Raw genomic sequence first — 21600 nt, 5'->3', positions numbered from 1 at the left:
GTTTAACATCCTCTTTAATAAATTACAACTTAAGCTCAAATTGTTTCTCAGTATAGTACCATTATATACAGTTATATAAAGTGTGACCCACTCAAGAATTGTTCTTGAGGGGTCAAAAGGGAGAGATTTATGCACATTGTCTAACATTTCAATATAATCATGTATCACTCTCATAAGTTTGTATTGAGAAACTTTTTTTGCTCATTTAGTCAAATAATCCTTTGATTTTGTGGCTTGTGTTGTTTGCTCCAGTGATGAATTCACTGATCTAGAAATTTGATCTACACTATTAAATGCCAACAGTGCCCCTCTACTACATATTTATATATGTTAAACTTGATGTTCTCTACGGGAAAGAATCAATGGACACAAATCGGATATACGTAAAGAAAATACTCAGAAGCCAGTGGCAGACCATTTCTGTTTACCTAACCATAATCTCGCAGATCTGAAGGTGGCGGTCTTGTCACAGGCCAGCTTCTCAAGCCAAATACACAGGGAAAGCTTAGAATTACAATACATATGCAAATTCAAGTCAATTACTAATGGACTTAATCAAGATATGGGGTGGTGGGCCCTTTATCACTGAAGGTGCTAACAGCTTTCTGAATGGTCTCCTTCCTGCCTTACCAATCTATCCACTGACTTTGATATTTATCTACTCAGGATTAGCACCCTTCCTCCTGATACTTTATGTATAGAGGTAGGAGGGTGGGCAACAGAGCATCTTTCTCCCCCCCCCCACCTTCTCCTCCTATTTATTTCAAGTTTTCTTATCCCCTAGTCATAATACCTGTGAAGTGAGCTCATTGAAAAGACAAGTGGACATACAGACACCTTGGGAGTCAAGCAGCAAGTGCCTGCCCTTGAAAGGACCCTCTTTGAAGCAGTATTAAAAAAGGTGAGGTAATGACTAATTGGCTGCATGAGAGGGATAAATACGAGGGATCTTGCAGAGGAACCCCAGGTTTTAGTCTTGTCAATGTCAAAGCATCGATCCGGATCGGCAGAAGCCCAGATCCACCCCTCCCCCCATCTAAGTCACCTGGCCAGTGCAGTTCGGGGGAGCAACTATTGGTAACAACAAGATGGAGTATGCATGCATGTGCATATGTGAGAGAGTGCATGAGTGTAATGTATCATATGCATATGATAAAGTATTGACTGATCTATGATCTATGAATGCTCAATAAATGTGGTGTGTTGCCTTATCCCCCTGAAAAAGATCCCGGGTGCTTCTTTTAAGCACAACACCAGTGGCACTCAAGCCATGCTCTAGCCAATCTTCTTTTCACCCCCTTCTCAAACCACCACCTCTGGGTACGTTTCAAGCGGTCTGCTTGCTGGCTTCCCCACACCAAGACAGCCTTCTTGGACCAAAGCCTGGGTTACTACACTCAGTCTGTGACATAACCAAGGACCCAAAAGTAACGTAATTATTTCAGTTAAGCCTATGATCTCATCAGCTCTTAAACTTGTAATGGCAGATAAAATCCTAACAAGAGTATATCTATCCTGAACACGCCTTACAGCAAGATTCTGAGTACGTGCACTGAGAGACCCTCCAGGCATGGATTATAGAATAGCAGTACAAACAGTGAGGCACTGATGATGCAAGTGAAGATACCCCTCTACCCTTAGACCATGTGCCCTGCATGACTCTCCACAGACCCATGCAGTGCCTCCACAGTCTATTCAGCATAGTGTCCTGCTACCAGAGTCTGTCTCCGGACAGAGAAATGCTGAAAATATAAAAGACTCCATTCTGCAATGCATGCACAAAAGATTTAATGGTGGATTAAGGAGAGCCAGTTGACAGAGTCTTTCACAAGAGGTTGTGAAGAGAACTAGTCAGCACCTAACAAGTAAGTACTGTCGTGAATCCAAAGCCAGTAAGAAACAGAATGGGGGGAAAAGGTCAAGTTATCATGCTAGTTCTGCTTTAGGACCAGCCGTGATCTAGAACAGTGGTTCCCAACCTAGGATCAGTGGACCCACTGCAGGAGGTCTGCAGAAAGTTTTTAAAAATAAGACCCCAAGCCTTACTTTTCTTTTCCTTTTCTTCTGCTCCCACCCGAGCACGGACATAGCTAGTGCTGGAGCTCCAGCATCTTTTAGAAAGGCATCAACCTTGAACTAAACATTCCAAGTGATGGTGATCTAGCATACCAGTTCTAAGGGTCTCATTTATTACCCTCACCACACCTTGTTTCTAGATACAGCATGCCTACTTTCAGCTTCCAGCAATCGGGTTTTATTATGCATAAAGATCTGTAATCTATCATACTTGTGGCTCAACTATGTTTGGCATATTAAATAAACTAGATTTTACTTTTGATCTCACTGAATGGCAGATTTTCCAGATCCTGTCAGAAGTTCATAGTTGAAATGGTATAGTGATCAAATAAAAGTAATTCCAACTAAGAATCAAAATTGGTACAGCTGTTGCAATTTATATACCCTGCCCTCCTACTGAAGTATACTAGTTAAATCATTCTTTCCTTCTAATACAGGTTGAACCTCTGAAATCCAGGACTCTGGGTCCAGCAACAGTTGTGGTCCCACAAAGTTAGGATTAGGATGTCACTGGACCAAAGGCAAGCCCTGACTAGGGGCTGGAAGCTGCAGCTAGGTGCTCTGCTGGACCAGGAGTGGAGGCCCATGGATGATGCTGGCACCCGAGAGCAAGCCAGCTGCCAGGAGTGGAACCTGGGAGCGGGAGGTGCCGGCTAGTAGAGGAGCACTGACCTCCCACGGAGGTTCATTTTGTATATGGAAATTTGTTGAATGAAGAGGGATAAGAATTGTGTCCTGATCTTAGCTTGTCTATACACGTCTGTTAAGCACTATTGCTGCCCACACATCCCACATTCCATGTTTGCTGGAGGTGTAACTCTGATTTTACCATCTTGAATTTATCCTGTAAGCTTCTAAAATAGTTTGTGAACCCCAGACTTTAGGCATTCAGCTCTTATTCCCATGGCTAGTGCATGACCAAGATAACCTTCTCTCAAGACTTTGAGTCACAAGTTTTAGATACCTGGCTTTTGGAGAGACATGCTGGGTCACCAGATTCGGAGACATCTTTTCTAGGCTCCACTGGATTTGGAATCTGGAAATTGTGAAGTTGTTTTGAGGCAGCAACTAGAAGAACACAGAGATGCTATTTAAGCTACCAAAATAAAAGGGAAGAGAAGAGGGCAGTCTGAGCTCCCGGACCCAGCACAAGCCAGAAGTGAGGCAGGCTGCCTGGCACCCAACATTCTTTAAATGCCGAGCCACAGCAAGGGGGGGGAAGGCGTCGGCCCTAGACCCATTGTTGGCCAGCCTGCTAACAAATTTACTGGGGGCGGGGGTGGTGTGTGTAAATGCATGCAGTCTATAGAATTAACCTATAAGTTTTTGCTTATTAATTAATCAGTTAATCTACTACACTATTACATCCCTACTACGTAATTAACTTAGCTGCAGTTGTGTATCTTAATTTGACCTTCCCCTTAGCATAGGCCTGGATAGAGTTCCAATAAGGTAAGTCTTAGTGTTTACAGAAGACTACATTAAAAACACCATGGCAAGCTAGTCCATTTGAGTGTAGTTGTTCATGGATAATTCAACATTAGACTCACCTTGCATCAATGGATGACTTTGAGTGATACGACACTGGAACAGTCTAGATTGAAGGGAGAAGTTATTATGAAGGCATAACATTGACTTCGATACTGTGGGTCCGTTACACCAAAATCAAAAATGAAAGGCCAAATTCATCTATCGTAAGTGGACGCCACACACCTTTTGATTTCACAGGGCGTATCTCTGCTTATAGTAGTGACGATTTAGGCTCTTTACAGCACATTCATCGTAAAGAAACTGGTCTGTAACAGCATAATAATTCACATATCCCTAGGAGAGTTAAGCAATTGGCTATCCAACTAAAGTGTCCCACAGAGTACTTCCAAAGCATGCTAATTGAAGTGAAATAGGTTATTTTGTTCTTTAAGCTAGACCTACCCAGTCAAAGTGACACTATACAGGGCAGGCTAATGGATCTGTCACATGCCAATAAGAGAAACAAAACCCTTGAAAAGTGATGAACCTCCATAGTATCTTCAGATAGGTCTACACTTGCACCATCTTTTGAGAGAGGGATGCAAACGAAGACATTCGAAATTGCAAATGAAACCGATTTAAATATCATGCAAGTCATTTGCATAATGGCTTTATAGCGCTATTTCAAAACAACAGACGCTGTTAAGAAGTGGTTATTTTGAGAGAAAACCCTTCTTCCGAAATAACCCTTACTCCTCCTACAACGAGGTTTACCAGTTATTTCAAAAGAAGGGTTTTTCCCCAAAATAACCGTGTCTAAACAGCGCCTGTTATTTTGAAATAGCGGCTGTCTTCGATTATGCAAATGAAGCACAGGATATTTAAATCCCCATTTCATTTGTAATTTCGAATGTCTACATTTGCATTCCTCTCTTGAAAGAGGAAGCAACTGTAGACATAGCCTCTTCAGTGATCATTTTTCTTATTAGTGTTGTTTTATTCATGGAGGGTATCAGTAGGAAAAGGTAACCCAAAAGTCTGGACATACTGAACAGTGAGGAAGTCTGGATGTTTAAGCTTTGTGAACTTTTTAATAACAAATTCAGTTGTTTTTATCCCTGTTGGAAGATGTATATTTAGGCAGGTTCAATACTTCACCGAACACAACATTGTGGACAGATCCTACTGCGCCAAGAAAGAGCAAAATAAACTACCTGTATTGTTCCTGCAGATTTTCCATTGGTTCTGCCTGGTTATCAATACCCTTTTGAAGAACGGCACCAGCATGTTGTATATTCCCTTCAGTTTCAAGCTGTTGAGCCCAAGCAACGTACAAAGCAGATATTCGAGTACCAACTCCTTGGCTGTAGATATAATCAAAAAATTGACTAGGAGCAGTGATGAATTCTGCCTAGAAAACATAATATGGATACCCATCAGCACATTAAAGAAAAGGGGGGGGAAGGATTTACAGACAGCAGTAATGATGCCTTTTATTTAAAGCAGTCCCACAATACCCATTATAAAATTGTGACACACTTATGTCTATGAAATTCCATACATTACACAAAAGGCTATCCTTTTTCTAGTTGCACCACTGAATTCCTTTTCTGATGCAAAAGGAAAATGGTAAGGAGGAGGAAGCAAACCATTCTCCCCAGAAGGCCACCTCAGGCATGTGGTAGGAAGAAAGGGCAATTTCTCAAATCATACTAACAGAACAAGACAAACATCCTCTCAAGCTTTACACTTGAAATCAGTAAGGTCGTGAGGATTCCCCCACCCTCCTTCCCAATTGTCTTGTTTAAGATTTAAAGGTGTGATGTTAGGGCAGTGGTCACCAACCAGTAGATCATGATCTACTGGCAGATTTTGGAGCTTCTGACAGGTGATCCTGACTTGTTTGGCCAAGAGACTGTTAATCAAGTGCTGGCACTTCAGCTGCCCCTCCCATCCTTTGCCTTGGAACTGCTGCTCCCACCCCTGGGAGCCTCCTGCTTGCTGTGAAGGAAGAAGAAGGGCACTGATGTCAAAGTGCCACTTCTCCCACCCTGTATCCTATCTCCACAGAGCATACAGGGGGCACAATAGGACTTGGGATGGAGTTTGCTGGCTGCTTTTGGGAGTGGTGCAGGGCCAGGGCAGGAGTGAGCTTGTCTTAGCCCCACTGTAGCACCACCCAGGAGCCACCTGAGGTAAGCAGTGTCCAGCTGGAGCTCACATCCTGAAACCCTGCCCCAGTCATACACCCCAAGTCCCTGTCGCAGTCCTGAGCACCCCTGTATCCAAACACCCTTCCAGAGCCTGCACCTAAAATCCCCACCAGCACCCCAACTGCCTGCCCAAGCTTAGCTCAGAGCCCCCCTCACACTCCAAATCCCTTAATCTGAGACCAGAGCCTGCACCCCAACCCATGGCCCCTACCTGGTGAAAGTGAGGGAGGACGCAGGGGGGAAAGGAGGGAGAGAGGATGGAGTTAGCAGGGGCTGGGCCTCAGAGAAGGAGCACAAAGGAGGTGGGACAAGGGTATTTGGGTTTGAGATAGATCTTGGATTGCATATAAATTCAAAAAGCGATCTCATGCTTAAAAAGGTTGGAGACCCCTGTGTTAAGGCAATATTAAGATCAGCTCAAGGGCAGAGGGCAAGGGACTCCTGAAATCTAAAAGCGAGTTTCAGCTGGCCTGACTAGCCCAAAGTATCCCAATTCACTCCTGTTATAATCTGTATTGGAGATGTTACTGCTGAGGAATTCAAACTGTTTCCGACACTGGTAAATTCTCTACACATTTCTACTGCTGACTACATATCTAAGTGTACCTACTAGTTTAATGCAGTATTTAACAAATCTCAGATCCTGGTGGTATCTCTTCTCACTGATAAAGGCTTTTACGAGTTGTTCTAATGAAGCAGACAAGCGTTCCTGTCCATCCTGATATGGGAAAGCACCTTCCACCCACTGCAAATACCTGGAACAAGAGAAACATGCCACTCATGCAGCACACACAGTGTTTTAAGATAGGTGCCATTAGGAAAGCAATCCAAATACCAACCTGTCCCAGGGATCGAGGGGATCCTCGCCTTGATAGCTCCGTATCTGGGCTTCAAACATCCTGCTCACACACAGAGGTTAGGCACAGAGCAGCAGCAGTAGTTCAGGAGAAGGGCAAAACATGGTGGGGAAGAAGGGTCAAACACCAATAATGCAAAGGGATGTTACAGAATGCAGCCTCACAGCAACCCAGCCCCCATCCCCTCTCTGCCAGGGCCCCCCTCCCCTCCCCACAGCCCCCCCCCAGCAACCCAGCCCCCTCCCCTCTCTGCCAGGGCCCCCCTCCCCTCCCCACAGCCCCCCCAGCAACCCAGCCCCCCTCCCCTCTCTGCCAGGGCCCCCCTCCCCACAGCCCCCCCAGCAACCCAGCCCCCTCCCCTCTCTGCCAGGCCCCCCCTCCCATTACCCCCACAGCCCCCCCCGGCAACCCAGCCCCCTCCCCCCGGCCCCCCCCAGCAACCCAGCCCCCTCCCCTCTCTGCGAGGGCCCCCTCCCATTACCCCCCCAGCCCCCCCGACAACCCAGCCCCCTCCCCCCGGCCCCCCAGCAACCCAGCCCCCCCTCCCCCCTCCCCCCGGCCCACCCAACCCAGCCCCCCTCCCCCCCCGGCCCACCCAGCAGCCCAGCCCCCCCCAGCCCCCCCTCCCCCCCAGCACCCCAGCCCCCCCCCCAGCCCCCCTCCCCTTTCCTCTCCCCCACGGCCCCCCCAGCACCCCAGCCCCCTCAGCAACCCAGCCCCCCTCCCCTTTCCTCTCCCCCACGGCCCCCCCAGCAGCCCAGCCCCCCCCTCTCCCCAGCCCCCCAGCAACCAAGCCCCCCAGCAACCCAGCCCCCCTCCCCTCTCCTCTCCCCCAGCCCCCCCAGCAACCCAGCCCCCCTCCCCTCTCCTCTCCCCCAGCCCCCCCAGCAGCCCCCTCCCCTCACCCCCAGCCCCCCCTCCCCTTTCCTCCCTCCCCCCAGCCCCCCCAGCAGCCCAGCCCCCTCCCCTCACCCCCACGGCCCCCCCAGCAGCCCAGCCCCCCCAGCAACCCAGCCCCCCTCCCCTTTCCTCTCCCCCACGGCCCCCCCCAGCAGCCCAGCCCCCCTCCCCTTTCCTCTCCCCCACGGCCCCCCCAGCAGCCCAGCCCCCCCCAGCAACCCAGCCCCCCTCCCCTTTCCTCTCTCCCCCAACACCCCCAGCAGCCCAGCCCCCTCCCCTCGCCCCCACGGCCCCCCCAGCAGCCCAGCCCCCCTCCCCTTTCCTCCCTCCCCCACAGCCCAGCCCCCCCAGCAGCCCAGCCCCCCCCAGCCCCCCCAGCACCCAGCCCCCCCCCCAGCCCCTCCCCCCTCCTCTCCCCCCACGGCCCCCCCCCAGCAGCCCAGCCCCCTCCCCTCGCCCCCCCGGCAGCCCAGCCACCCTCCCCTTTCCTCTCCCCCCTGAGCAGCCCAGCCCCCAGGACCCCCGTGGCGGCCGGCCCGCTCCCTGCCCCGTGGGGGGCCCCCCCGCTCACCGCTCGCGAGCCGCCAGCTCCATGGCAGCCAGAACGTCACTGATCCACCTGCCAGCGCGAGCTCAACGGCCCGGGCGCTTCAAATCCCCCGCGCAGGCGCAGTGCCGCGGCGGCCGCCTCCCCATTGGCTGGGCGCCTGTCGCCCCGCAGCCAATCCCAGGGAACGCCTGGAGGCGCCGCGGGAAGGGGGTGGGGCCAGTGACCAGGGCGGGGAGACATAGCCCCGCCCTTCCCCTCCACATTCCCGCCTCTCCTGAGCCCGGCCCCGCCCCACACAAGTGATCCCTCCCCGCTCAGCCTGTCGCTCGGGGACACGCCCCCCGAGCCGCGCGCGCGCCCGTGCCGGCGCCAGGCGTTGGGCGGCGCGGTTGGTGCGGGGTAGCCATGGTAACCGCCTGGGGCCTACAGCAGCTGGGCGAGCAGCCCCGCCTCCTCAGAACAGGTCTGGCCGCGCCCCTGCTGGGCTCGGGGCCAATGGGCGCCGACCCCCAAAACACGGGGAAATTCTGGGGGGGGGCTCAGGTCTCTGCCTTGGCCAGGTCAGGGGGCGGCCAGAGCGGGTGAGCACTAGGCGGGGGGGGGGGGGGCTCAGGTCTCTGCCTTGGCCAGGTCAGGGGGCGACCAGAGCGGGTGAGCACTAGGCGGGGGGGGGGGGGGCTCAGGTCTCTGCCTTGGCCAGGTCAGGGGGCGGCCAGAGCGGGTGAGCACTAGGCGGGGGGGGGGGGCTCAGGTCTCTGCCTTGGCCAGGTCAGGGGGCGGCCAGAGCGGGTGAGCACTAGGCCGGGGGGGGGGCTCAGGTCTCTCCCTTGGCCAGGTCAGGGGGCGGCCAGAGCGGGTGAGCACTAGGCGGGGGGGGGGCTCAGGTCTCTCCCTTGGCCAGGTCAGGGGGCGGCCACAGCGGGTGAGCACTAGGCGGGGGGGGGGGCTCAGGTCTCTCCCTTGGCCAGGTCAGGGGGCGGCCAGAGCGGGTGAGCACTAGGCGGGGGGGGGGCTCAGGTCTCTGCCTTGGCCAGGTCAGGGGGCAGCCAGAGCGGGTGAGCACTAGGCCGGGGGGGGGGGGGGGCTCAGGTCTCTGCCTTGGCCAGGTCAGGGGGCAGCCAGAGCGGGTGAGCACTAGGCGGGGGGGGGGCTCAGGTCTCTGCCTTGGCCAGGTCAGGGGGCAGCCAGAGCGGGTGAGCACTAGGCGGGGGGGGGGGCTCAGGTCTCTGCCTTGGCCAGGTCAGGGGGCGGCCAGAGCGGGTGAGCACTAGGCGGGGGGGGGGGGCTCAGGTCTCTCCCTTGGCCAGGTCAGGGGGCGGCCAGAGCGGGTGAGCACTAGGCCGGGGGGGGCTCAGGTCTCTCCCTTGGCCAGGTCAGGGGGCGGCCAGAGCGGGTGAGCACTAGGCGGGGGGGGGGGGGGCTCAGGTCTCTCCCTTGGCCAGGTCAGGGGGCGGCCAGAGCGGGTGAGCACTAGGCGGGGGGGGGGGGGGCTCAGGTCTCTGCCTTGGCCAGGTCAGGGGGCGGCCAGAGCGGGTGAGCACTAGGCGGGGGGGGGGGGCTCAGGTCTCTCCCTTGGCCAGGTCAGGGGGCGGCCAGAGCGGGTGAGCACTAGGCCGGGGGGGGGCTCAGGTCTCTGCCTTGGCCAGGTCAGGGGGCGGCCAGAGCGGGTGAGCACTAGGCCGGGGGGGGGGGGGGCTCAGGTCTCTGCCTTGGCCAGGTCAGGGGGCGGCCAGAGCGGGTGAGCACTAGGCCGGGGGGGGGGGGGCTCAGGTCTCTGCCTTGGCCAGGTCAGGGGGCAGCCAGAGCGGGTGAGCACTAGGCCGGGGGGGGGGGGGGGGCTCAGGTCTCTGCCTTGGCCAGGTCAGGGGGCGGCCAGAGCGGGTGAGCACTAGGCCGGGGGGGGCTCAGGTCTCTGCCTTGGCCAGGTCAGGGGGCGGCCAGAGCGGGTGAGCACTAGGCGGGGGGGGGGCTCAGGTCTCTGCCTTGGCCAGGTCAGGGGGCGGCCAGAGCGGGTGAGCACTAGGCGGGGGGGGGGGGCTCAGGTCTCTCCCTTGGCCAGGTCAGGGGGCAGCCAGAGCGGGTGAGCACTAGGCCGGGGGGGGGCTCAGGTCTCTCCCTTGGCCAGGTCAGGGGGCGGCCAGAGCGGGTGAGCACTAGGCCGGGGGGGGGCTCAGGTCTCTCCCTTGGCCAGGTCAGGGGGCAGCCAGAGCGGGTGAGCACTAGGCCGGGGGGGGGGCTCAGGTCTCTCCCTTGGCCAGGTCAGGGGGCGGCCAGAGCGGGTGAGCACTAGGCCGGGGGGGGGGCTCAGGTCTCTCCCTTGGCCAGGTCAGGGGGCGGCCAGAGCGGGTGAGCACTAGGCCGGGGGGGGGGCTCAGGTCTCTGCCTTGGCCAGGTCAGGGGGCAGCCAGAGCGGGTGAGCACTAGGCGGGGGGGGGGGCTCAGGTCTCTGCCTTGGCCAGGTCAGGGGGCGGCCAGAGCGGGTGAGCACTAGGCCGGGGGGGGCTCAGGTCTCTCCCTTGGCCAGGTCAGGGGGCGGCCAGAGCGGGTGAGCACTAGGCCGGGGGGGGGGGGGCTCAGGTCTCTGCCTTGGCCAGGTCAGGGGGCGGCCAGAGCGGGTGAGCACTAGGCCGGGGGGGGCTCAGGTCTCTGCCTTGGCCAGGTCAGGGGGCGGCCAGAGCGGGTGAGCACTAGGCGGGGGGGGGGGGGGGGGGCTCAGGTCTCTCCCTTGGCCAGGTCAGGGGGCGGCCAGAGCGGGTGAGCACTAGGCCGGGGGGGGCTCAGGTCTCTGCCTTGGCCAGGTCAGGGGGCAGCCAGAGCGGGTGAGCACTAGGCGGGGGGGGGGGCTCAGGTCTCTGCCTTGGCCAGGTCAGGGGGCGGCCAGAGCGGGTGAGCACTAGGCCGGGGGGGGGGCTCAGGTCTCTGCCTTGGCCAGGTCAGGGGGCGGCCAGAGCGGGTGAGCACTAGGCCGGGGGGGGGGGGGGCTCAGGTCTCTGCCTTGGCCAGGTCAGGGGGCGGCCAGAGCGGGTGAGCACTAGGCCGGGGGGGGGCTCAGGTCTCTGCCTTGGCCAGGTCAGGGGGCAGCCAGAGCGGGTGAGCACTAGGCCGGGGGGGGGGCTCAGGTCTCTGCCTTGGCCAGGTCAGGGGGCGGCCAGAGCGGGTGAGCACTAGGCCGGGGGGGGCTCAGGTCTCTCCCTTGGCCAGGTCAGGGGGCGGCCAGAGCGGGTGAGCACTAGGCGGGGGGGGGGGGCTCAGGTCTCTGCCTTGGCCAGGTCAGGGGGCGGCCAGAGCGGGTGAGCACTAGGCGGGGGGGGGGGGGGCTCAGGTCTCTCCCTTGGCCAGGTCAGGGGGCGGCCAGAGCGGGTGAGCACTAGGCGGGGGGGGGGGCTCAGGTCTCTCCCTTGGCCAGGTCAGGGGGCGGCCAGAGCGGGTGAGCACTAGGCCGGGGGGGGGGCTCAGGTCTCTGCCTTGGCCAGGTCAGGGGGCGGCCAGAGCGGGTGAGCACTAGGCGGGGGGGGGGGGGGGCTCAGGTCTCTGCCTTGGCCAGGTCAGGGGGCAGCCAGAGCGGGTGAGCACTAGGCCGGGGGGGGGGCTCAGGTCTCTGCCTTGGCCAGGTCAGGGGGCGGCCAGAGCGGGTGAGCACTAGGCCGGGGGGGGCTCAGGTCTCTGCCTTGGCCAGGTCAGGGGGCGGCCAGAGCGGGTGAGCACTAGGCGGGGGGGGGGGGGGGGGCTCAGGTCTCTCCCTTGGCCAGGTCAGGGGGCGGCCAGAGCGGGTGAGCACTAGGCGGGGGGGGGGGGGGGCTCAGGTCTCTGCCTTGGCCAGGTCAGGGGGCGGCCAGAGCGGGTGAGCACTAGGCCGGGGGGGGCTCAGGTCTCTCCCTTGGCCAGGTCAGGGGGCGGCCAGAGCGGGTGAGCACTAGGCCGGGGGGGGGGCTCAGGTCTCTGCCTTGGCCAGGTCAGGGGGCGGCCAGAGCGGGTGAGCACTAGGCGGGGGGGGGGGGGGCTCAGGTCTCTGCCTTGGCCAGGTCAGGGGGCGGCCAGAGCGGGTGAGCACTAGGCGGGGGGGGGGGGGCTCAGGTCTCTCCCTTGGCCAGGTCAGGGGGCGGCCAGAGCGGGTGAGCACTAGGCCGGGGGGGGCTCAGGTCTCTGCCTTGGCCAGGTCAGGGGGCGGCCAGAGCGGGTGAGCACTAGGCGGGGGGGGGGGCTCAGGTCTCTGCCTTGGCCAGGTCAGGGGGCGGCCAGAGCGGGTGAGCACTAGGCGGGGGGGGGGGGGGGGCTCAGGTCTCTGCCTTGGCCAGGTCAGGGGGCGGCCAGAGCGGGTGAGCACTAGGCCGGGGGGGGGGGGGGGGCTCAGGTCTCTGCCTTGGCCAGGTCAGGGGGCGGCCAGAGCGGGTGAGCACTAGGCCGGGGGGGGGGGGGCTCAGGTCTCTGCCTTGGCCAGGTCAGGGGGCGGCCAGAGCGGGTGAGCACTAGGCGGGGGGGGGGGGGGCTCAGGTCTCTCCCTTGGCCAGGTCAGGGGGCGGCCAGAGCGGGTGAGCACTAGGCGGGGGGGGGGGGCTCAGGTCTCTCCCTTGGCCAGGTCAGGGGGCGGCCAGAGCGGGTGAGCACTAGGCGGGGGGGGGGGGCTCAGGTCTCTCCCTTGGCCAGGTCAGGGGGCGGCCAGAGCGGGTGAGCACTAGGCCGGGGGGGGGGCTCAGGTCTCTCCCTTGGCCAGGTCAGGGGGCGGCCAGAGCGGGTGAGCACTAGGCGGGGGGGGGGGCTCAGGTCTCTCCCTTGGCCAGGTCAGGGGGCGGCCAGAGCGGGTGAGCACTAGGCCGGGGGGGGGGCTCAGGTCTCTCCCTTGGCCAGGTCAGGGGGCGGCCAGAGCGGGTGAGCACTAGGCGGGGGGGGGGGGCTCAGGTCTCTGCCTTGGCCAGGTCAGGGGGCGGCCAGAGCGGGTGAGCACTAGGCCGGGGGGGGGGGGGGGCTCAGGTCTCTGCCTTGGCCAGGTCAGGGGGCGGCCAGAGCGGGTGAGCACTAGGCCGGGGGGGGGGCTCAGGTCTCTGCCTTGGCCAGGTCAGGGGGCGGCCAGAGCGGGTGAGCACTAGGCCGGGGGGGGGGGGGGGCTCAGGTCTCTGCCTTGGCCAGGTCAGGGGGCGGCCAGAGCGGGTGAGCACTAGGCGGGGGGGGGGGGCTCAGGTCTCTGCCTTGGCCAGGTCGGGGGGCGGCCAGAGCGGGTGAGCACTAGGCGGGGGGGGGGGGGGGCTCAGGTCTCTGCCTTGGCCAGGTCAGGGGGCGGCCAGAGCGGGTGAGCACTAGGCGGGGGGGGGGGCTCAGGTCTCTGCCTTGGCCAGGTCAGGGGGCGGGCCGGGCTGTGCTGCTGAGGGTGTCCTGGGGTTGCCAGGTGTCCGGTATCCCCCCGGCAGAGGAGAACCCAGCAGCCAGCGACTGTCAGGCGCCCGGTATTCCCTGACTTTTGTTACCGGGCAGGAGGCGGAAAGGGCGGCCTGTCCGGGTGGGACACCCGGCGCCCCAGGGTCTGACCCCGACCGGCCGTATTTCCGCCTCCTGCCCGGTAACAAAATGCAGAAAATACCAGACACCTAAAATGTAGCTCGTTCCTGATGTTTCCTGGCCAGGAGGCGAAAATACCGGACACCTGGTAACCCTAGGACATAACCAGCCACCCGCTTCCCCCCACTCCCAACACCCCCTGCCCTCGCACCTGCTGCTTACCTTGTTCGCAGAGAAGCTGCCATCTGGCTTGGTCAAGAAAACAAAATGGCCACTGGCAAGCAATGCCTTCCCTGGGTCTTAGTGCCCAACCTCTCCCCTGTTCCTATCCCTATTCTGACTCTGCACACACTCTGGAAGGGGGCTATGCTGTTTTAATAATGCTGTTTTATGATTTTATTTATTTATTTGCACAGCTACTTTGGTCCCCCCCTCCCCCCTCTTTTCCCCTCAACAACATTTTTTCCCCAGTGGTTTTTTTTTTTTTTTTTTTTTTTTGGGTGGAGGAGGGAGGGTGTTACGTATTTTTGGTTAAACCATCTGGCAACCCTACTCTCCTTCCCCCTCCCGTACTTCCTCCTGCAGTGCGGGCTACCTGAGTTGGAGCAAGACCTCCAGCTTGACAGTGTGTCCACATTATTTCAAAATAACCACCTGCCCCGTAGACACAGGCTATGTTATAAATGTTGCTGTCTAGATGTACTCTGCGAGAGAGGGTCCAATTTGCATATGCAGGCCAGTGCCGCAGTCGCTCTCTATAGCTGGTTTCTCAAACAGCTTGGTAGAAGAATGGCTACTTCTAAATCCACTCACGAGTGCCCAGGCAGGTTAGAATGTTCCCCCTGCAGGTTTCCGTGTGGTCCCGTTTCTGAGTTCCGACTTGTGTCCACTTAACCTTTGTGTACAGCTACCCCTCTGAGGCTATGTCTAGATTGCGTTGCTTTTCCAGGGTATCAGAGGTATCCCGGAAAAGCAACACCACAACCACGGAACGCGGACACTTTTTCAAAAAAATGTTCGAAAAAGTGGAGGCACTCTTTCGCTATCCCTGTAAACATCGTTCTACGAGGCATAAGGTATGTGTGCCCCAAATTTTGGAAAAGCCTCTTTTGAAAGTAAATCAGAAAAAAATACATAGCCTGAAACTTCCCAGCAAGTGTTCTCAATGGCTCACAGCCCTGCTGGCAGAGCATAAGTGGGGTATGTAGAGGCCCACAGGGGTCAGTTCTGGGGTTGCCGGATCTGTTCAATAGCTTCATCAATGATTTCGACAATATCATAGGGAGCACGCTTACAAAGTTTGCAGATGATACCAAGTGGGGAGGGGCTGCAGTTGATTTGGAGGAAAGGGTTATAAATCAGAATGGTCGCAAAAAAACTAGAGAAATGGTCTGAAGTAAGTAAGATGAAGTTCAGTAAGGACAAATGCAAAGTACTCTATTTAGGAAGGCACAACCAGGTGCACACATATAGAATGAGAAGGGGCCATCTAGGAAGGAGTACTGCAGAAAGGGATTTAGGGTCACAGTGCTCCATAAGCTAAATACAAGTCAACAGAGCAACACTCCTGCAAAAAGAGCAAACCATTCTGGGATGAGTGGCACTGGAACAATTTTTAGGAAGGGAATGCTGAGTTACACACACACACACGCATAAACACCCTTACACCTGTTCATGCCCCTCTGACAGTTGCCAACTCGACCAGACACCATTTGCAGCAATGGCATCCAGTCCAGGAGTGTCAGCAATCATAGTCCCTCGCTACCCCAAGCTGCAACAATAGCTGGGGGCAGCTGCTTAGCCCCAGGCCAAGGCCAGGAGAAGAGTCCAGGAGCAGCAGAGGGACCCCCAAGTGTGGCAGGTTACGGAGCCTTCAGGAACAGCAGGCAGTGGGACCCCAAGTGCCAGTGAGCCTGCAAGGCTGGCAAGCAGTGGGACCCCAGGGGCAGGTAATGGGGCAAGTGGAACCCGGGACTGGTGAAACTGATGGGTGGTTGACAGTAGTGCTGGCTTCCAGGTGCGGAGAAGCTGGATGCAAAATCTGAAGGTGCTGCAGCATTCCCTGACACCCCTACTTCCCACGCCTATGTCTGGGATGTATTAGCAGGAGTGTTGTAAGCAAGACACGAGGAGTCATTTCTCCATTCTACTAAGTGCTGATTAGGCCTCAATTGGAGTATTATGTCCAGTTCTGGGCACCACATTTGGGTTGCGTCTAGACTGGCCAGTTTTTCCGGAAAATCAGCCACTTTTCCGGAAAAACTTGCTAGCTGTCTACACTGGCCGCTTGAATTTCCGCAAAAGCACTGACGATGTCATGTAAGATTGTCAGTGTTCTTGCGGAAATACTATGCTGCTCCCGTTTGGGCAAAAGTCCTTTTGCGCAAAAGGGCCAGTGTAGACGGCTCAGATTTGTTTTCCGCAAAAAAGCCCCAATCGCGAAAATGGCGATCGGGGCTTTTTTGCGGAAAAGCGCGTCTAGATTGGCACGGACGCTTTTCCGCAAAAAGTGCTTTTGCGGAAAAGCGTCCGTGCCAATCTAGATGCTCTGTTCCGAAAATGCTTTGAATGGAAAACTTTTCCATGAAAAGCATTTCCGGAAAATCATGCCAGTCTAGACGTAGCCTTCAGGAAACATCTGGACAAAATGCAGAGAAGAGCAACAAAAATGATTAAATGTCTAGAAAACATGACCTGAAAGAACTGGGTTTGTTTAGTCTGGAAAAGAGAAGACTGAGCGGAGACCTGGTAGCACTTTTCAAGTATCTAAAAGGCTGTTACAAGGAGGAGGCAGGAGCATAGCTGTGGCCTACCCACTTAGCATCTAGATTTACCCGCCCCCAGTCCTTTCTCTGCTTCTGCCAAGACACAGGGACTTGCCCTGTCCGCTCAGTGCTCCAGCCAGACCAGGGAGTGGAGTCGGGAGCGCGCCTTGCGCCACTCACTCAGCATGCCTGACGGAACACTGTTGGGGGCTTGCAATCCTCAGTCCTATGGCACTTGGGAGGTGCACTTGCCCCTCTGTGCCCAGCCAAAATGTTAATCGCTAAATTGGGTGCTCCTTCCTGTTTCTCTAGGTGGCCCCTCTTGTTGTTGCCATTTCCCATTAGCTAGTTTAGGACAGGTCCCTATCAAGGGGCTGGCTTTTGTGGCACCCCTTCTTAGACACCTGTCTCTCCCCAATCATTATATACGGGGTCTAGGAGCTTAGCTTTGTGGGGCACAATATTTTTCCTATGTAAGCTCAAAAGCTCATCACTTTTGCAAACAGAAGTTGGTCCAATAACACTACTTCACACACCTTTTTCTAATATCATGGGACCAACACAACTACATCAGACACTGCATACAAGTATTGTTCCTGTGATTTTCTAGGGACCTAAAAGTTAGATGTTAGACTTAAATGTAGGGAAACTGTAAAGAGGATTGCTTTCTTTTTATTGTTGCATTCTAGAAGAGACATACTTGTATGGCGCAGGAAGGAAAATGAAAGATATATCTAACCAGTGTTTGACTTTGAAATATTAAGAGAAGTTGCTTAAAAGAGGGAGAATTATTCCAATTAATAGTCTAGGCAAATAAGAAAAAATTCAATACAAAAGTTTCTGAGTTTCAACAACTTTTGCTATGTACCAGTGCCACCTACTGGATATAGACAGAAGTAGCAAAAAATCAGACCCCATTGCCCAATGACCCCTGAAAACAGGGTGAAATGCCTGCAGTCATCAAAAGTGTAAGCCCAGAGTTTTATGAGCAAGCAATAGAAGCTGTAGAATACAGAAGAGCTACCAGACCCTTGGACAGCTCACCACCAACCCAAGTTTATCAGGGCTGAAAGAAAGTGGTGAGATTTCATCAAGGATTGTTTTTACAATCAGTAATGGAAAAATTACAATAAAACAACAGATTGTCTGGTAGCACTTTATAGATTAATGAAACATAAGTTACCCCTCTCCCCCCCCCCCAAAAAAAATTAAGAAACATCTTAGAGACTAAGGAGAAAATGTAGCTGGTGTCATAAGCTTTCGTGAGCATGATACCATCTAATTGTATCCTTTGGTATATGGTTGTGACTATTTTCTTCCACTATTTGATCTGAGGAAGTGGGTCTGGCCCATGAAAGCTCATCATCTAATAAACCATCTTGTTAGTCTTTAAAGTGCTGCATAGTCCTGTATTTTGTTTCAGCTACACCAGACTAACACAGCTACATTTCTATCACTAATCTACATTTTTTGTTAGTCTCTTAAGGTGCTGCAGGTCCATTCATTGTTCTTTTAAGTGTTTCCAGGTGCAGACTAACCCGGCTCCCCCTCTGGGAAAGTTACAGAGTGAGACTTCAAGAAACCGTATTTGCTATTAATGAATGCTATAAGTGTGTGATGGCGGAACTCACCTTTTGAGCAACTCCTGCTGCTGCTTATAGTACTGTAGGCTCTTTCACACTCCTGGCATGCCATAGAGCCATGATGTCCAACCAGTTCTGAAGCAGCACTGTAGTAGCTACTGCTATAGCGAACTAGCCACACTCAACCAGCCAAATAGCCACATTGTTCAAGCCAGCTAGCCACACTTGACCAGTCAAACAGCCACATGTGGCTAGTGGCTAGCGTGTTGGACACCACGGCCATAGAGTGTCAACCTCTAGCCAGATCACGCTCTCAAAATAAACCCCTTCCAAAGTCAGAAAAATCCCACCCAACTGTTTATCTACCCTCATGAGTCTCTAGCCCCAGCTCTGGATCCTTTGCTTGGGCTTCTAAACAGGCCTCGTCACCTTCTCAGGCTTCACAACACTTTGCAGGTAGAGGAACTAGGGCTTGCCACTGCTCCAGTTCCAACCCAGGGATCCTACAAACAGCAGCCAAGTACTGCTCACATCAGTTCCTCACTGCTGCTTCGCCAGGCCTCTTCTCGCCTGGCCTCTTCTCACCTTATCTTCACCCCCTTTGCTCAGCATTAGTTCTCAGATCCCCTTTCCAGCAGCTTAAGCAATTGCAGCCAGAGCCAAACTTAGTCCTTGAGCTGCTGTGGGAATGTAGACTCTGATATTAAGTGGAGATATTCTAACTCAAGGACTTGTTCCATAGGCTTATCCATGTGCTTAATTCGAGGTCTGTGACTAGACCCATTGGCCTTTTAACTGCAGGGAATTCTAAGTTTTAGCCAGAACTCACTGGAGTTTTTAAATTGGACTTCAGTGGGTCTACTCACTCACACGGGTCAGTTTTAACAGTTTAGCAGAATGGGGGCCTGAGCAACTATGACTGCCCCCCCTTCCTCCAAACAAACAACTTGTATTATATTGATCAATAAAGTGCCTCTTTATTTTTTTCCTTTCAGTTTTGGGTCATTGTTCCAGAAGGACAGTCTCATTCACCCATGACAAGGAAACTTATCACATTTAATGCAGTATTACCAGTTCTTAGACCAGTCATAGGAGCCTCAGGTTATGTCTACACTGCAGTGTAAGCCCAGACTCAGACTCAAGACTCAGACTCAAGGCCTAATTTGGCTTCTGTCTGCACACAAATTTCTTGGACTTGGACTCAGATGGTGGAGGATGATAGCTCGAGCCAATCCAGGATTCAGGATTCAAACCCTATCATTTTACTATGTAGAAGCAATCTCTCTCACTCTTACACACACACACTTGAGTCCTTGAAGGCCATTAAAAATTTCCCACAATGCTGCAGGCTGACTTCCTCTCTCTCCCAAGGCTCGCCAGTCCACTCCAGCGAAATTGAAGAACCTCCCGTGTTCTAATATAGCAGTATGGTGTTTCACCCTTCTGTTTTATTCTGACTACAGAGCTGCAAACATATCTGGGGCGAACCTTTGGCCTTTGCACAGGATACTGACCAGAAGTGCTTTACAAGCACTCTGCCTCATGGTCTTGGGAGCACAGCCAGCTTTAGGTTAATCTCTGGGACAAGGCCAGCAAAAGAATTGATTTACGAGTACCAGGAATGACCATGCACCACCAAATAGTGAAGAGGCTTGTGCTGTTGGAAATCTACCAGACTGGTGACCGCTGCAGGAAACAGATGTATAGCCTGGGTACTGGACAGTGAGGGATCACAACCACACTTCTGGGAACTTGCCAACATCATGCTCATTTTATGAGGATTTGGACCAGGTGTTGGGGACTGTGTCAAGCAAGAAGCAACCTGTGGTGCATGATGGCCTAGTCAGCCAGACCTCAAAGACAGCATGGCCTTCCAAGCTGCTGGCCTCCAAGACAGCATGGAAATCAATGGGAACAGGGAGGCAAATGAAGTGACTGCTGATGAAAGTGTTCCTACAGGAGGCTTTGCCACAGAAGAAGCTGCAGTACATCCTGGGCCATACTTAGAGGAGTTTTTGATGCCTCCCTCTTCCTGGGAGGAACAGCCTACCACAGAACTGGCAGCTGAGACAAAAGAAGGAGAAGCTGCCCTGGAGACTGGTAAGTTGCTGGCTCAATTTTTATGCTTATTGATATAAGAATGGGAGGGATTTCTGCTCTACAAACCAATGAAAGTTATTATGAGCCCCGGCTACCAGTTCATATCCAATAATGGCAGAGTGAATGCCAGCACCTTCACATCACTTCCTCCCACAATGTGGAATTTAAAACGGAGTCTGGGAAATGCTCTCAGTAAACAGTCATCTGCTAGAGAACTTTTTCTACCAAGGTGCACATTTTTGCTAGTGCAGACCAAACTGGTTTCCCACCAGCAGCTTGGAATAACATCTCTTTTCACCATTTGGGCACCACAAGATCGGATGTGGTCTCCAAAAGCTGCAGTGCCTGAAAGGAGAGGTCTGTAGCACAGAGCAGCCATCAACTTCCCGGCAAACTTAACATATTTTAAAAAATAGTGTTGTTGTAGCCTTGATGGCTTTGTAAAATTAGAGACACAAGGTGGGGGAGAGAACATTTTTTACTGAATCAACTTCTAGATTAGAGGGAGACAAGCTCTCAGGTTCTTTTTAGATCTGGGCAAGGTACTCGGAGTGTCACAGCTAAGTACAGTATGGAACAAATTCTGTAGCATAAGATGTTAACACACTTTTCAAGGGCCACTTCACCTTGAACTGGAAAAGGCAGACCAGGGACGCAGTGTCCCAGGACTGGAGCAGGGAGCTCGGGGGACCTAGGGAGAGGCCTGGGGCCAAAGGAGAGGCTGTCCTAACTACAGGCTTATGGGAAACAGCACAAATCAGAGATGGTCGTGTGTGACTGAAGTATAGCAAACATAGTACATATCTGGGACAAAGGGGAAACAAAGTGATCTTAGCAACTATAGACCTGTTTGTTTGACCTCAGAGCAAGCCAGTCAGACCCTTTAAGGCAGGGGTGGGGAATCTAAGATCTGGGGCCCAGATGCGGCCCCAGCTTGCTTGGATCCAGCCCCCAAGGCTCAAGGCTCCCCCCAGGATTGGGAAGCCCACACTGGTGCTCCGGCCTTCATGCCGTCCCATCGCTGGCCTGGAGTATATACAGTCTAGTAGGCTGACCCCCCCCCCGACTTTGGTGTAAGAGGAATGTGGGGAATGTCTTTCTCCTTCTGAGTCAGGGGCTACCTGTGTGCAGCCCTCAACTGATTTTTCTGTGGGTCAGCAGTCCCTGGCTCCCTGCCTGCCTCCATTGAAGCAGTTAACTGGTTAAACGTAACATTTAACCGGTTAATGGATTAACAGGATTTTACATCCCTAATGGGAGGAAATGTAACACTATAAAATGCAAGGTTTTGCACAAAGGGACTAATTTTTGCTATAAGCTGGGTACCATCAGTTGGAAGAGAAAGACCTGGGTGCACTGCTTCTCGTTTTCCTGGTGGTGTGTCCTAGCTGACTACACAGCCTACTCTGTTGGAGAGAGGCTGTTTGGAGTCACTGCTGTATGTGCTGGAGTGCACTGATCCCTGGAAGGAATAAAAGTCTCTGAACAGGAGTCTCCTTCAGTGGGACTCTCAGGCAAAGCTCAATGAGAGAAATGGGTGCTCAGGGACAGGTACTGAGGCTTTTTCCAGGCTGGTAGCAGAGATCCTGTGAATTT

The 21600-nt window shown here is 54.9% G+C and overlaps 2 protein-coding genes across 19 annotated transcripts in view; one reads left to right on the top strand and one right to left on the bottom strand.

Annotated features, from left to right (window-relative positions):
* BUB1 (BUB1 mitotic checkpoint serine/threonine kinase) overlaps positions 1-8233 on the bottom strand; it is a 57753-nt gene extending 49520 nt beyond the window's left edge. Inside the window, exons 1-6 of the mRNA XM_075925870.2 lie at positions 8088-8233; positions 6599-6658; positions 6370-6514; positions 4761-4957; positions 3627-3670; positions 3041-3144 (exon numbers count right to left, since the gene is read on the bottom strand). Of these exons, the coding sequence (XP_075781985.2) occupies positions 3041-3144; positions 3627-3670; positions 4761-4957; positions 6370-6514; positions 6599-6658; positions 8088-8110 (573 nt within the window). The 5' untranslated portion in view covers positions 8111-8233. The remainder of the gene's footprint in view (positions 1-3040; positions 3145-3626; positions 3671-4760; positions 4958-6369; positions 6515-6598; positions 6659-8087) is intronic.
* Positions 8234-8377: 144 nt separating this feature from the next.
* The window catches only part of BCL2L11 (BCL2 like 11), a 151309-nt gene continuing 138086 nt past the window's right edge, over positions 8378-21600 (top strand). For 5 of the 18 annotated variants that reach the window (XR_016349313.1, XR_016349311.1, XR_016349319.1 and 2 more), the window contains exons 1-2: positions 8378-8529; positions 18900-20004. Coding sequence is in view for 4 of the 18 variants with exons in the window: in XM_089777589.1 (XP_089633715.1) it covers positions 19770-20004 (235 nt within the window). In the remaining 14 variants the exon portion in view is untranslated. The remainder of the gene's footprint in view (positions 8530-18899; positions 20005-21600) is intronic. The other 13 variants (XR_016349320.1, XR_016349318.1, XR_016349315.1 and 10 more) reach the window with 6 other exon arrangements.

The sequence above is a fragment of the Pelodiscus sinensis genome, chromosome 3 (genome assembly GCF_052426305.1).
Source record: "Pelodiscus sinensis isolate ZL-2025 chromosome 3, ASM5242630v1, whole genome shotgun sequence".
NCBI classification, from domain to species: Eukaryota; Metazoa; Chordata; order Testudines; family Trionychidae; genus Pelodiscus; species Pelodiscus sinensis.
This window is presented reverse-complemented; position numbering and strand designations above follow the sequence as displayed.